We start from the raw sequence: 14,367 nt of genomic DNA, 5'->3' as shown, positions 1-14,367 counted from the left end.
TACATTGCTGATCACAAACTGTCTCTTTACTGAAAGGTTACCATATTCTGATATTTTTGATAATCATTTCATTTCTTTATAGTTTTTAGCATTTACATATGTGTCTCAAACTACATGGTGTTTTTAATTTAGGAAGTTTGTTATTGGACTCATTCTCTACATTATCTATAATGCTTTCTTCTTTCCCTAAACATTGTGCTTTAAGATTCACCTGTGTTGGGGCTGGCACAGTGGCATAGAGGTTAAATTCATGCGTTCCACTTTGGCAGCCCAGGGTTCACAGGTTCAGATCCCAGGCAGGGACCTGCACGCTGCTCATCAAGCTATGCTGTCGCAGCATCCCACATACAAAATAGAGGAAGGTTGGCACAGATGTTAGCTCAGCAACAATTTTCTTCACCAGAAAAAAAAAGATTCATCTATGTTTTTGTATATAGTTCTAGATGATTCATTTTTTTGACATTGATGTTTAGTATTACTTTTTTATGACTATGCAACAGTATACTTTCTACTATTATTTATCGACATGTGCATTCATTGCAGTTTTGGTTATTATGAACGATGCTATTATTAACATTCTTGTAAATAAATTCTGTTGCAAATATCTGTTTTTCTCTTCTCTGGTGAAATTACTGATTACATCAACTCCTATAGATGGTTTTGAATTGTTTTCCAGAGAAATTGTAACAATTTGCACTCCCAAAAGCACTGTGTGAGAGTTTTCATAACTCCACATCTGTGTCAACTTGCCAGACTTTCTGATTTGCTAATCTTATAGGCAGGCACATGGTGCATTAGTGGTTTTTTCCTTTAGCTCTTCTTTCCATTTGAAATTCACTTAAAAAAATGAAATAATTTTAGACTTATGGAAAAGTTGCAAAGATTGTACAGAAAATTCCTCTATGCCCTACATCTAGCTTTCTTTAATGTTAGCATCTCAGTATCAGTTATTAACATTGAAACAGTACTGTTCATTAATCTACAGGCTTTATTGAAATTTCACTGTTTTCCTCACTAATGCCCTTTTCCTGGTCAAAGATCCAGTCTGGGATCTCACCTTGCATATTTGTCTTTCCAATATGTGGCAGTTCCTCAGTCTTTTTTGTTTCTTTTAATTTTTAATGACCTCACCACCTTTGAAGAGGACTGGTCAATTATTTTGTAAAGTGTCCCAAAATTGGACTTTGTCTGATTTTTGCACATAATGAGACTGGAGTTCTGCATTTTGGGAAAGATTATTGTAGATGGAGGGGGCCCTCTGAGTGCATCGTGTCAGGTTCTATGCTGTCGGTACTGGTGACGCTAACTCCGATCACTTGGTTGAGGTGGGGTTTCTTAAGTTTCTCCACTGTAAAGTTACTATTTTTTTTCTTTTTATTAAGATTATGATAGTTTACAACCTTGTGAAATTTCAGTTGTACATTATTGGTAGTCATGTTGTAGGTACACCACTTCACCCTTTGTGCCCTCCCCCCCACCCTCCCTTTCCCCTGGTAACCACCAATCAGTTCTCTTTGTCCATATGTTAACTTCTACCTATGAGTGGAGTCATACCGAGGTCGTCTTTCTCTGTCTGGCTTATTTCACTTAACATAATACCCTGGATGATTTTATCCTTTTTATGGCTGAGTAGTATTCCATTGTATATAGATACCATATCTTCTTTATCCAATCATCCGTTGCTGGGCACTTAGGTTGCTTCCACGTCTTGGCTATTGTGAATAATGCTGCGATGAACATAGGGGTGCAACGGACTCTTGAGATATCTGATATCAGGTTCTTAGGATAGATACCCAGTAGTGGGATGGCTGGGTCATAAGGTATTTCTATTTTTAACTTTTTGAGAAATCTCCATACTGTTTTCCATAGTGGCTGCACCAGTTTGCATTCCCACCAACAGTATATGAGGGTTCCTTTTTCTCCACAACCTCTCCAACATTTGTCACTTTTTGTTTTGGATATTTTTACCATTCTAACAGGTGTAAAGTGATATCTTTAAAGTTACTATTTTTACCTTTGTAATTGATAAGTATCTTGTGACTTTGAGACTGCATATCTCCTGTTTGGCATCATGCTTTCGGCTACTCTTAGCATCTAATATTGGTTCTTATCTGTCACACTTATTATTGTGGTGTTTGGTAATGGTGATTTTTTCTATTTCCATCCTTCCTTTTACAATCAGTTATTAATTAGAATTCTACCATAAGCTAGAGGTGTTATCTTCTCTGTTTGTTTACTTACTCAATTATTTACTTATATTAATATGGACTCATGGATATTTATTTTATCCTGTGGGTTATCATCCAGTGTATCATTTACTTTGTTGCTCAAATTGTCTCAGCTGTGGGTATTCAACAGGGTTGCCTTTTATGTCCTTTTGACATGTACCCATCATTCTTTGAGGATTTCCTTCCTTTCAGGCTCCAGGTTCATCTTTTATTTTCCCTGCTTCTAGCCCTGGAATCAACCAGCTTTCCAAGGAGCTATGGTTCCTTTGATTGGAGGATGATTGTAGAAACCAAGATCTGGGTATAGGTGAGCTCAGTGCTCCTGGGGTATCATACAGCTGCATTGATGTACATGTGTGTGCAGGTATTTTATACATGTTAAAAACCATGAAGTCAGGGGCCGGCCCAGTGGCCCAGCAGTTGAGTTCACATGTTCCGCTTTGGTGGCCCAGGGTTTGCAGGTTCGGATCCCGGGTGTGGATGTGGCACTGCTTGTCAAGCCATGCTGTGGTAGGCATCCCACATATAAAGCAGAGGAAGATGGGCCTGGATGTTAGCTCAGGGCCAGTCTTCCTCAGCAAAAAGAGGAGGGTTGGCAGCAGATGTTAGCTCAGGGCTAATCTTCCTCAAAAAAAAAGAAAACAAACAAACCATGAAGTCATACTGTTACTTCTGATTCTAACCTAACTCTACAGGGTTCAATTTAGCCTTTCCTCTCCTAATTTGTGCTTTCTCTGACAGTGAAAGACCTCCCTACCTTTCTCACACCTCTTGTTACTTACTTACTTATTTGGTCAATCCTATGAAATGCATGAAATTGTTTCATAATTTCCACCCACTTTTTCTGTGAGAAGCAAATTTATTATCCAGAGTATAATATTTCTACAGTTCTCTTTGCCTTTAGCATTAGTGTCCAGTCAAAATAGTGTGTTCTAAAATTGTTTAGTTCTTTTCCCCCCTTCAGTTTGATTACAGTCTTCATTTTTGGTAGAATTAGCTTCATTGATTCTTTTAGGAACTCCCTCTCCCCTACATCCTGTTTGACATTTAATTATTTATTTCTGGAATATGTGACATATTATCCTGGTTCTAGGAGTGAGATCCATACAGAAAAGAATTCTCAGTGAAGTGTTGCTCCCTTTCTCATTTTTAATACCTTATTCCCATTCCTTCCACCCCATTCCCGCTCAGTCCTTCTAGGTAAGTGGTCTCATCCGTTTCTGGTTTATTCCTCCTGATTTAGTTTACACAAACAGATACTTATATACCCCATTCTTACATGTACTTCAGCGTGTCTTAGATCCTGAGTTGCACTTGGGTGTTTTCACTGAATAGTTTATCCTGGAAATTAATTCAGACAGTTCAGAGATCTTCCTCATTGTTTTTATGACTGCTTAGTACTCCTGTGTGTGCCTGGACCATAGTTTATTCAGTGACTCTCCTATGTATGGGCTTTTAGGTTGTTTTCAGTGTTTTGTACTTATAAATAATGTAACAATGAATAGCCTTGTCCATAGGTATTTTTCTGTTGTTGGAAGTATAGCTTCACGGTTGATTCCTAGAAGTGTGCTTGCTGGTTCAAAAGGTAATTGCATGTGATTTCTGGATGATACTGTCAAAGGCCCCCTCCAGCAGGGTTGCGCCAGTTTGCATTTCTGCTAGCCGTGTATGAGTGTGTCCCGGTAGCTGTGAATATACATATTGCTCGAATCTTGGAGAATTCCCCTTCTCCAATAAAAAGCTCAACAGAATATGTTGTCATATCTTTTAATTTTCACCAATCTGATAGGTGAGAAATGGTATCTCACTGTTTTAATTTGCATTTTTTCTGAATGAGAGTGAATATTTTTTCATATGTTTAAGAGCCATTTCTCTATATTGTGTGAATTGCTGGGTTTGTTTCTTTCTCCTATTTTTCTATCTGGTTTTTTATCCCTTGTCCCTCAATTTTTAACAGTGGTTTGTTTTTATTTTTGTTTTTGTTTTTTTTGAGGAAGATTAGCCCTGAGCTAACTACTGCCAATCTTCCATTTTTTGCTGAGGAAGACTGGCCCTGAGCTAACATCCATGCCCATCTTCCTCTATTTTATATGTGGGACGCCTACAAGAGCATGGCTTTTGCCAAGCGGTGCCATGTCCGCACCCGGGATCCAAACCAACGAACCCTGGGCCGCTGAGAAGCAGAACATGCAAACTTAACTGCTGTGCCACCGGCCAGACCCCAGTGTTTTTATGTATTAGCCCTTTGTCTGAAATATATGTTGCATATATTTTTTCCTAGTTTCTCAGTTGTTTTTTGACTTTGGTTACGGCAGTTTATTCTTTTTTTTAGGGTAGTCAAATTCGTCAATCTTATCTCTGAATTTTGTATCATGGTTAGAAATTATCTCAAGGTTAAAGATAAATATATTTATTTTCTTCTATTACTTGTATGGTTTCGTTTTTTACATTTAACTCCCTAATCCATTTGGGAAACCACTGTGTAATCCAAGGTCACAAAAATTTACTACTATGTTTTCTTCTCCAACGTTGCTAGATTTAGCTCTTAAATTTAGGTCTTTGATCCATTTTGAGTTAATTTTCATACGTGATGTAAGGTGTAGATTCTTTTGCAAATGAATATCCACTTATCCCAGCACTATTGCTAAAAAGACTCCACTGAATTTTGTTGGTACCCTTTTTGATAACGAATTGACCATAAATTTGAGGTTTTATTTCTGGACTTTGAGTTCTATCCTTTGGATCCATATATCTGTCTTTATGCTAGTACCCTACTGTCTTGATTTACTGTACTGTAGTAAGCCTTGAAGTAAGTTTTGAAATCAGGAAGTACAAGTACTGTTACTTTGTCCTTTTTTCAAGATTATTTTGGCTGTTTGGAGTCTCCTGCATTTCCATATGATCACCTTGTCATTTTATGCAAAAAAGGCAGTTGACATTTTGATTTTGATTGTGTTGCATCTTTAGATCATTTTGTGGAGCACTGTCATCTTAATATTATTTAGGTATTTAATTTCTTTCAACAATGTCTTTCAAATTGTCAGTGGGTAGATTTCATGCTTCTTTTGTTAAATTTATTCCTACATATTTTATTCTTTTTGATACTACTGCAAATGGAATTTATTTCTTAATTTTGCTTTTGGATTGATAACTCTTGATTTTAGTAAGTTGATTTTACATCCTGGTGTACTATCATATCACCTGCAGATAGCCATAGTTTTATTTCTTTTTTACCTCTTTTTCTACCTGTATTTGATTTATCATGTCTAATTGAATTGGCTGATATCTTTAGTACAGTCTCGAATAGTTGCAGAGATAGTGGGCAACCTTGATTTGTTTTTGATCTTGGCAGAAATGCCTGTAGTGCCTCCCCACGTAATAAGATGCTAGCTTTAGACCTAAGGAGTGTGTGTGTGTGTGTGTGTGTGTGTATGTGTGTGTGTTATGTTATGGAAGCATCCCTCAGCTCCTATTTGCTTGATTTCTTCTTTGCTAATCTTTTACATATTCTCCATTGATATTCATAAGGTTTTTGGTCCATAATTTCTTTTAATGTCTCTTATCAGGTTGAGATGTCAATATTGTATTTTTTCATAAAAATTATAAAACATTTGGGAGGTTTTCCTTCATTTTCAATGCCCTGGAACAATTTGTAGAGCGTTAGCACTACAGCTGAACGCAATCATGGCCTTCTGCTACTTGTCTCCCAACGTTTCCTCCAAAAAGAATGTTGAACAAAGGAATCACAGAGTAGTGAATCTAGACAAAATCCACATCCTTAGCATAACTTAAAGGCGAGATACCAAAAGTTCCCGACAACTGTAAGAAAAAGACGAAAGTTTAAAATCCCAGGGCACACTCTCCCAGTGAAGGCTGCTCTCCTTGCTGTTTATTGATGAAATTAGTGAGTATCAAAAGAACACTGCAGGGAAAATGACCTGTATCTAGTTTTACCATTTGGTAAGATTTTGCCGTATCCACTTTATTTCTCTCTGTACCATATCTACTGAGCTCTTTGAAAGTATGTCTTGGACATCATGACTCAACCCCTAATCATTCAGTAAGCATCTCTTAAGAATAATTATATTTCCACAAATAAAGGTGTGTTTTTAAAAGTTTATGTAGATATTTTTCTCACAGAGAAGATTCTGTTCTACATAATTGCTAAAATTTTTCTCAGGAATCATGCTTTCTCCATTTACTGACATAATTGTATGTTTTTTTTCTCCGTTGTTCTGTTACTGCATATGTTGAATTCTGTTTATTGACTGACCCTGCATTCTGGAATCCAGTTTGGTCATGTGTGTTGATATGTTATCCCTTTTCAATATTTTTAGATTTGAATTTTTAGTATTTTCTTTAGGTTTCATGAATGAGATTTGCTTGTAATATTCCTTTTTTTCCTCTAAGGTTGGATATAAAAGTTTTATTAGCTTCATGAATGTGTTGAGGAAGATATACCGTCCCTGCTCTGGGAATGTTTGAAGAAATATGCCAGAAAAACCATCTGGGCCTTGAGTTTCCCTTGTAGATTTTTTTTTAACTTATTCAAATTATGTAATGCTTATAGAAGTTCTGAAGTTTTCTGTGTGTTGATTTTGTAGAAGCTATTCTTTTAGACATTTATGCGTTTCATCCAGGTTATTTACATAATGTTTTTTTTCATGATGTTATTTTACTGCATTTGTGATGTGTGAAGGGCCTATAAGTCAGGTCCCTTTTAGCATTCCTGCATTGAATATTGTCGGATTCTCTTTTTTATCAATCTTGAGAGAATTACATTAGTAACATTGGTTTAAAATAAAATATTTGGCATGTGGATCTTCTGTGGTATTTGTGGACTTTATTTTGTAAAATTGTTGGACTTTTTCCTTTCTGATTTTTGTTTATTTTGTTGCTCTTTTCCTGGCTTCTTGTGATGAATGTTTAGATGGTTAATTTTTAAGTTTCTTTCTATACTCATAGGTATTTACGTCTATAAGTTTTTTTCTACTTCTTTAACTGTATTAAATATAAATGGATGCAAGCATATTATAATTCAATTCAAGATAATTTCCAAATGGAAATTTAGAAAAGACTGCCTTAGGTCAAGGTGTGCTTTTACCTTCCTTCTCCCAGCTTCTTATTTTTGAAAATTATCAAGCCAAACAAGAATATTAAAAATATATATGTGGTTAATTACCCTTCACATAGATTTAACTTTGGTTATTAACATTTTGCCTTACTTTTTCTTTCTATATATGCACCTTTCTTCTTGGCCCACTTGATGGTAAGTAGCAATTACTATTAAATTTCACCTCTCAAATACTTCTATGTTCATCTCCTGAGAATAAAGACATTCTCCTACATAGCCACAATATTATTATCATAGTAATTCCGTCTTATCATCTAATTTAGAGTCCATATTTAAATTTTTGCACTTTTTCTAAAAATGCCATTTATGAAATGTGTTCCCAGTGTCCATTCTAGAGTCATACATTGCATTTGGGTGTTAGGCTTTTTGTCTTAGTGTCATCCTAACACTTTTTTCCCTTTTAGTTTGGTTTTTTTAAGTGTCCAGTTCAATTTTCTTGCAGAATGTCTGCTTTCTAGGTTTGATGTTTCCCCGTATGATTAGAATAAGGTTAAACATTTTTGCCAGTAATACTATGGAGGTGATGTGTAATTATCTTTTTTTAACAAGCTATTTCAGAATGATTTTACTTTACAGAAAGTTACTTAGATAGTGCAGAGTTCCTGTGTACACCTCTTCTATTCTACCATTGTGAACATCTTACATCATTCAAATACATTTGTCAAAACTCAGAAACTGATATCGGTATTAACTAAACTCTAGACTCTATTTACGTTTCACCAGTTTTTCCATCAATAGCATTTTTCGGTTCCAGGATCCATCCAATCCAGGGTGCCACATTGCATTTATTTGTCGTGTCTCCCAGTCTCTTCTGGTCTGTGGCAGACTTTCAGTCTTTCCTTGTCTTTCATGACTTTAACTGTGTCAAGAGACTCTGCCAAGTATCCTGTAGGATATCCCCTCATCTGGGTCTGTTGTTTTTCTCATGATTAGATTGGAAATGTGGGTTTTTAGAAAGATGAGGTGAAATGTCCTTTTCATCACATCATATTGGGATTGAAATCACATCAGATTTCTCCTCGCTAAAGTCCTGGTTTTCCTTTTCCAGACTTTATTCTTTAGAAGCAGCTCACTAAGTGTAGCTCACCCTAAGGGCGGGGGTGCAGCATTGGGATTTAAGTCCTACCTTTTATAAGATAGAAAATCTCTATATATTATCTGGAATTCTTGTATAAGAAAGAATTGTCTCTTTCCCACTTATTTATTTCAGTGTGGATTCGTGTATATTTATTTTACACTTTGAGTTATAATCAAAAGTTACATTATTTGTTCTGCTTCGGACATTGGTAGCTCTATTTAGGTTGGTTCCTGTGTCCGTTTAATATCCCCATCCTTTTGTTTTTTGAGGGTTTCTTTCCTGGTACTACTTTCAGACTCATCCTGACTTTTCCCTTCCCTGTCCCAGAATCAGCCATTTCCGCTAGGAGCCCTGGGTCCTTTTATTGGCGAATGGCATTTGGAAACCAAGGTCTGGGTGCTGGGTATACTCATGGCTACGGGCATGTCGTTGCTTCTGTGCCCTCTTAGCGACCTCTCTAGGTAATAAATGTATGCATACTCACCATGTATACTCACATATATTTTTAACTGTTTTATTATCTGTCCATCTGTATCTATCAACCTAAACATGAGTTCATACTGATGCTCCAACCGCCATGCAGTACCGCAGGGTGCATGCTAGCCTTCCTGTCTGGTTCGTCTGCAGCTTCTTTCTCTGACAGTGGGGAAACTAGCTCTCACTGTCCATCGTCCGTTTATGTATTTGTTCAGCCCCAGGCACAGGGAACACAGTTTCAGAACTGTTGGCTTGTACCCCCAAGAGAAGCAAATTTACTAACTCGAGTAGTGTTTATGTACACTTTCTTTTGCCTTATAATTTTCAGTCAAAACATCATTTTCCAAAGTTTGTAATTATTATATCACAGGGCACAGTTTGTTTGGTATATTGATCACCTAGAAGCACTGTTTAATTTCCAAATATATGCCGATTGTCTGGTTGTCTTTGTAATATTGATTTCTAGCATAACATTTTTTGTGATCAGATGACAGACACACTCTGCATGATTCTGATCCTTTGAAATAGGTTGAGACTTGTTTTATAGTTCAGTTTATGGTCTATTTTTATAAGTAATTTGTGACTGAAAAGGAACGGAATTCTGCAGTATTTGGCTTATGTCTGTGAAGTTCTAGATCCTTATTAATTAAATGTTCCACTCACACTTGAGATTTTGTCTATATTTGGTATATTTATTTCATGCCATGTTAATAGATAAATACAGAATTAATAACCCTTTGAAGAAATCCTCCATGTGCATTGTAGAAAGTTAGAAAATAGTGACAGGTAAAAATTTTTTCAAAATATTAAAATCTTATATTCCTGCCACTTTAAAACACCTTAGTGGATGTACACACAAACATCCATCCACGTTTTTCTTTTTACCAAAGTGACACCACATTCTTACTGTTTTATAACATGACTGTCCTTGTCAGTGATTTTTCTATTTTATATTTCTATTATATTTTGATTTTATTATATCTTCAAAACCCAAATTCTATGCATATTACCCCATTTGTCCCAATTTGATTTGTTCGATTCAGTATCCCAGTGCAAGACTATGCACTCCGTCTGGTTATTGTACCACTGAAATCTCCCTTAAACTAACACAGTCCCTTTATTTATGACACTGACATTTTGAAGAGACAAGTTCACTTATGTTGCAAAATTTGCCATCTTATGGTATAATTTAGCTTATTCTTTTCCCTTTGTATTTTTGTAAATTGGAAATTATTTTCAGTCTTGAGGGAGTCACATTAAACACCTGTGGCTAAAATACACTGTAGGCGGTCATGTGTACTTTATGAAAGATACAGCATATATTAGATCACACCATTAGTTTTGGAACGCTAAGTTCAATTAAAGTAACAGTCTGCTTCCTCCGCTGTTCGGTTCTGCTTCTCCTGTCACATGGAATGGAAGTCCCTCTGATGTTGCTTCGGCATCGTGGCGGCAGGCAGTGCTGTAGCAATTGCTCTGCTTGTGGTTGTAGCGACACTGTTTATGCTTATCTTAATAAGATTGGGAATTTCAAGGTTGTTTTTTAAAAAAATTCTCTCATGATTTCTACAGTTTTTTATTGACATGATCAACAGGCTCTTTGGTTACTTTGAAATATAAATTGATTGGGATGGGCGGGAAAATGTGTTTGACTCTGTGCTGATAATGATAAAGTTTTTAGCAATGCATTATTTAACGAAAAAAACGCAAAATGGTTTCTGTTCTCTAAAAACTCATTATTTTATCTGTCTTTCATTTACTTAATATGTTTAATCCAAAATAATCAGTTTTTTCCCTCTCTTTTTCACAGTATTGGCCATACATAGCTTATTACTCAGATACATATGTTTTTTAACAAAGCCATAAATCTTTTAAATTTTCCCTACTTTTTTGGCCCAAGATTTGTGAGGACTATCTTGGATCCTCCCTGCCCCATTCTTGGAATTGAACATTTCTGTAAGGATTTTCTGAGCCGTCATAGTGGCACAGATTTAGAGGAGACAGTATAAATGATCAGGGTGCTTATTGCTACTAGCCTTTTCGATATTTTTTCTATTCTGTGGAAGTTGATCTGTTTAAGATTTTTGTCTTTTGTAGGGTTAGTTTTTTTTTTTTTTTTTTTTTTTAAGATTTTATTTTTTCCTTTTTCTCCCCAAAGCCCCCCGGTACATAGTTGTGTATTCTTCGTTGTGGGTTCTTCTAGTTGTGGCATGTGGGACGCTGCCTCAACGTGGTCTGATGAGCAGTGCCATGTCCGCACCCAGGATTTGAACCAACGAAACACTGGGCCGCCTGCAGCGGAGCGCGCGAACTTAACCACTCGGCCACGGGGCCAGCCCCTAGTAGGGTTAGTTTTGATCAATTATTTTCCTATATTTTGTCTTTCACTTTTATAATTTATTAATTTTTTGTTTGTTCTCCCCTTTTCTTGATTAGTTTAGCTGGTGTATCATCGCACATTGGTTTTTTGTTAGGTCCTTTTTTTTTTTTTTTATTTATATATTGTTTCTGTTCTTTTCCCAAACCATTGGATTCTGGTTTTTATCCGTATTCTGTCTTTTTTCCTTTAGCTCACTTTGATGGTTTTTCTAAATTTTTTAGTAAATTGTTTATTTAATTTGTGTTGAGGTAGCAACTTTTCCCTGACCATTATAGCTGGAAGTTGTACCTTCTAAAATGTAGTATTTTCATTTTTTGCATGTCTATATTTCTCTCATTTTAATGTTTATTTCCTTAGTGTAATAAAGATTCAGACTCTGGGTTTTTTGGGGTTTTTTTGTGTTTTAAGATTTTATTTTTCCTTTTTCTCCCCAAAGTCCCCCGGTACATAGTTGTGTATTCTTAGTTGTGGGTCCTTCTAGTTGTAGTACGTGGGACGCAGCCTCAGCGTGGCTTGATGAGCGGTGCCATGTCCGCGCCCAGGATCCGAACCGGCAAAACCCTGGGCCACCGAAGCAGAGCACCGAACTCACCTACTCGGCCACGGGGCTGGCCCCCAGACTCTGTTTTTGATTTTTGACTGCTGACAGCTTTCAAGCCCCACCTCTCCTTCTGCCCCACTTTTGGGAAAGCTGAGAAAAAGCCTTTGGTGCCAGTGGAGGTTCAAACCGTGCAAACCCTGTCCCCTCAGCCCTGTCCCACACCCTAACCACCATAAAAAAAACCCTAAGTCAGTCTTTTTTCCACATCTTTCGTCATTTTCAGACCTACTTGGGAGCCACCCTCCTCTCTCCAGGAAGCCTCATTGTAAGAATGATAACTTTTTTCCTACTTTGTTGATGTGTCCATGTCAGATTTTGTGTGAGCATCCATCCTACCTCTGCTGGTTGTCCACTGCGTTAATTGCCCTGAAATTTCGTTAATAGCGAGCCTTTATTTTTCTAGATAGAGCGCTTTTTATTGATTGATTGATTGATGTTGCTGTTAATTTGAGTGTTATTTTTTGAGGTCAGAGAATGTTTGTATCATCTCACCTGTTTTACACATCCCACAATTGAGTCACAAAAAAAATACTTTTCCCCTCGTCTTATGCCCCCCTCATTCTGCACTGATGTTCCTTAGTCTTTTCCCAAACCTGGATTGCTGTCTTCCAGCTTATATCTAATATTTCCTAGGCACTCTGTTCCCCCAAAACTTTCCTCCGTATTATACTTTCCTTATTCTCTCCAGCATCTCCAAATGGAAAGGATTTCTTAAGGTTTTTTCATTCAAATACGTTATCTGTGAATCGTCTGAAAAAGTATCAGATACTTATCTGAAAGTACAAGAATGGTTGGCTTTGACAGTAAGGGAAAGGAAGCAAGGACATGGGAAAGGATATGAACTAATACAGATTTAGCATATTTAGAATGGATGAGTAATAATAAAACTCAACTCAAGATAAGTAAGAGCAATAAGTTACTTAGCACCTATGATATATCAGGACCATAATTCTGTGATGAAACAATGAAGGACTCTGCCTGGTCTTGGGGAAGTTTAGGGAAATGTGAATAAAGAGAATATCGTGTAAGGAAATTAATCATATTGTAATTGAAAACAAAGGTGTGTGGAAGGAATGAGGTGTTAGAACATAAAAAAAGAGACCTGGACATACTTAGAGTATGTCTTTCTAAGGGATAGGACATTTATCCTGAGACCTAAAGGATGGGAAGGACCCAGCCTACAGCGTGCCCAGGTCCAAGGCTGCTGGTTCAATGAAGGAGTCTGTGGAAAGCATTAAGTGATCAGGAAGGTTGTACCACATCCTAAGTGCTGAAAAGGGGGAATGTGAAAGGAGATAGAGAGCAAAGGGGGTAGTGTTTTGACATGATGCCATATCTCTAGACTCTTCTTGGCCTTTTTAAAATTTCATCACCATATTTTAGAATTCCATAAGCCCTTCACTCATTACGAGTGTTGGTTCTTACTTCTTTCATAGGAGTTTCATCTTCTCTGGTATACAAAATGCAAATATTTTTTGTTCTCTTCTTTTGTTTCAGATTTGGATTTACAGTGTGAGGTAATCAGCTATGTAGAAATGCCCACATGTGAAAAAGATATATCTTCTACACAACACCAGAGCATATATAACAGAGAGAAACGCAATGAATGTAAGAAATATCAGAAGAAATTTAGTGGTGGCTGTCAACTTAATCTCCATCACAGGTTTCATATTGGTGAAAGACCCTATGAATGCAAAGAATGTGGGAAGAACTTTCGTAGTGGCTATCAACTTACTCTACATCAAAGATTTCATTCTGGTGAGAAACCCTATGAGTGTACAGAATGTGGGAAGAACTTTAAAAGTGGTTACCAACTTACTGTACATCAGAGATTTCATATGGGTGAGAAAACCTATGAATGTCGGGAATGTGGGAAGGCCTTTATTTATGCCTCACACATTGTTCAGCATGAGAGAATTCACACTGGGGGGAAGCCTTATGAATGTCAGGAATGTGGGAAGGCCTTTAGTCAAGGCGGACACCTTAGAATTCATCAAAGAATTCATACTGGTGAGAAACCCTATAAATGTCAGGACTGTGGGAAGGCCTTTAGCAGGCGCTCAAACCTTGTTGAACATAGGCAAATTCATACTGTTGAGAAACCATACATGTGTGAGAAATGTGGGAAAGCCTTTCGAAGAGGTCATCAACTTACTGTACATCAGAGTGTTCATACCGGTAAAAAACCATATGAATGTAAAGAATGTGGAAAGGGCTATACCACTGCCTCATACCTTATCCTACATCAAAGAATTCATAAAGGCGGGAAACCATATGAATGTAAGGAATGTAGGAAAACCTTTACCTTGTATAGAAATCTTACTCGGCATCAGAATATTCATACTGGTGAGAAACTTTTTGAATGTAGGCAGTGTGGGAAGGCCTACACCACTGGCTCAAAACTTTTTCAACATCAGAAAATTCACACTGGTGAGAAGCCCTATGAATGTAAGGAATGTGGGAAGGCCT

The 14,367-nt window shown here is 36.9% G+C and overlaps 1 protein-coding gene across 1 annotated transcript in view; it reads left to right on the top strand.

The window, feature by feature from the left end:
- The window catches only part of LOC124249935 (zinc finger protein 573-like), a 50,406-nt gene that overhangs the window by 35,228 nt on the left and 811 nt on the right, over positions 1–14,367 (top strand). Inside the window, 2 exon segments of the mRNA XM_046681525.1 lie at positions 13,396–14,364; position 14,367. The exon segment at position 14,367 is cut by the window's right edge and continues 811 nt beyond it. Coding sequence (XP_046537481.1) covers positions 13,396–14,364; position 14,367 — 970 coding nt within the window.

The sequence above is a fragment of the Equus quagga genome, chromosome 13 (genome assembly GCF_021613505.1).
Source record: "Equus quagga isolate Etosha38 chromosome 13, UCLA_HA_Equagga_1.0, whole genome shotgun sequence".
Lineage (NCBI taxonomy): Eukaryota > Metazoa > Chordata > Mammalia > Perissodactyla > Equidae > Equus > Equus quagga.
The sequence above is the reverse complement of the archived record's forward strand: the minus strand, read 5'-3'. Positions and strand labels throughout refer to the sequence as shown.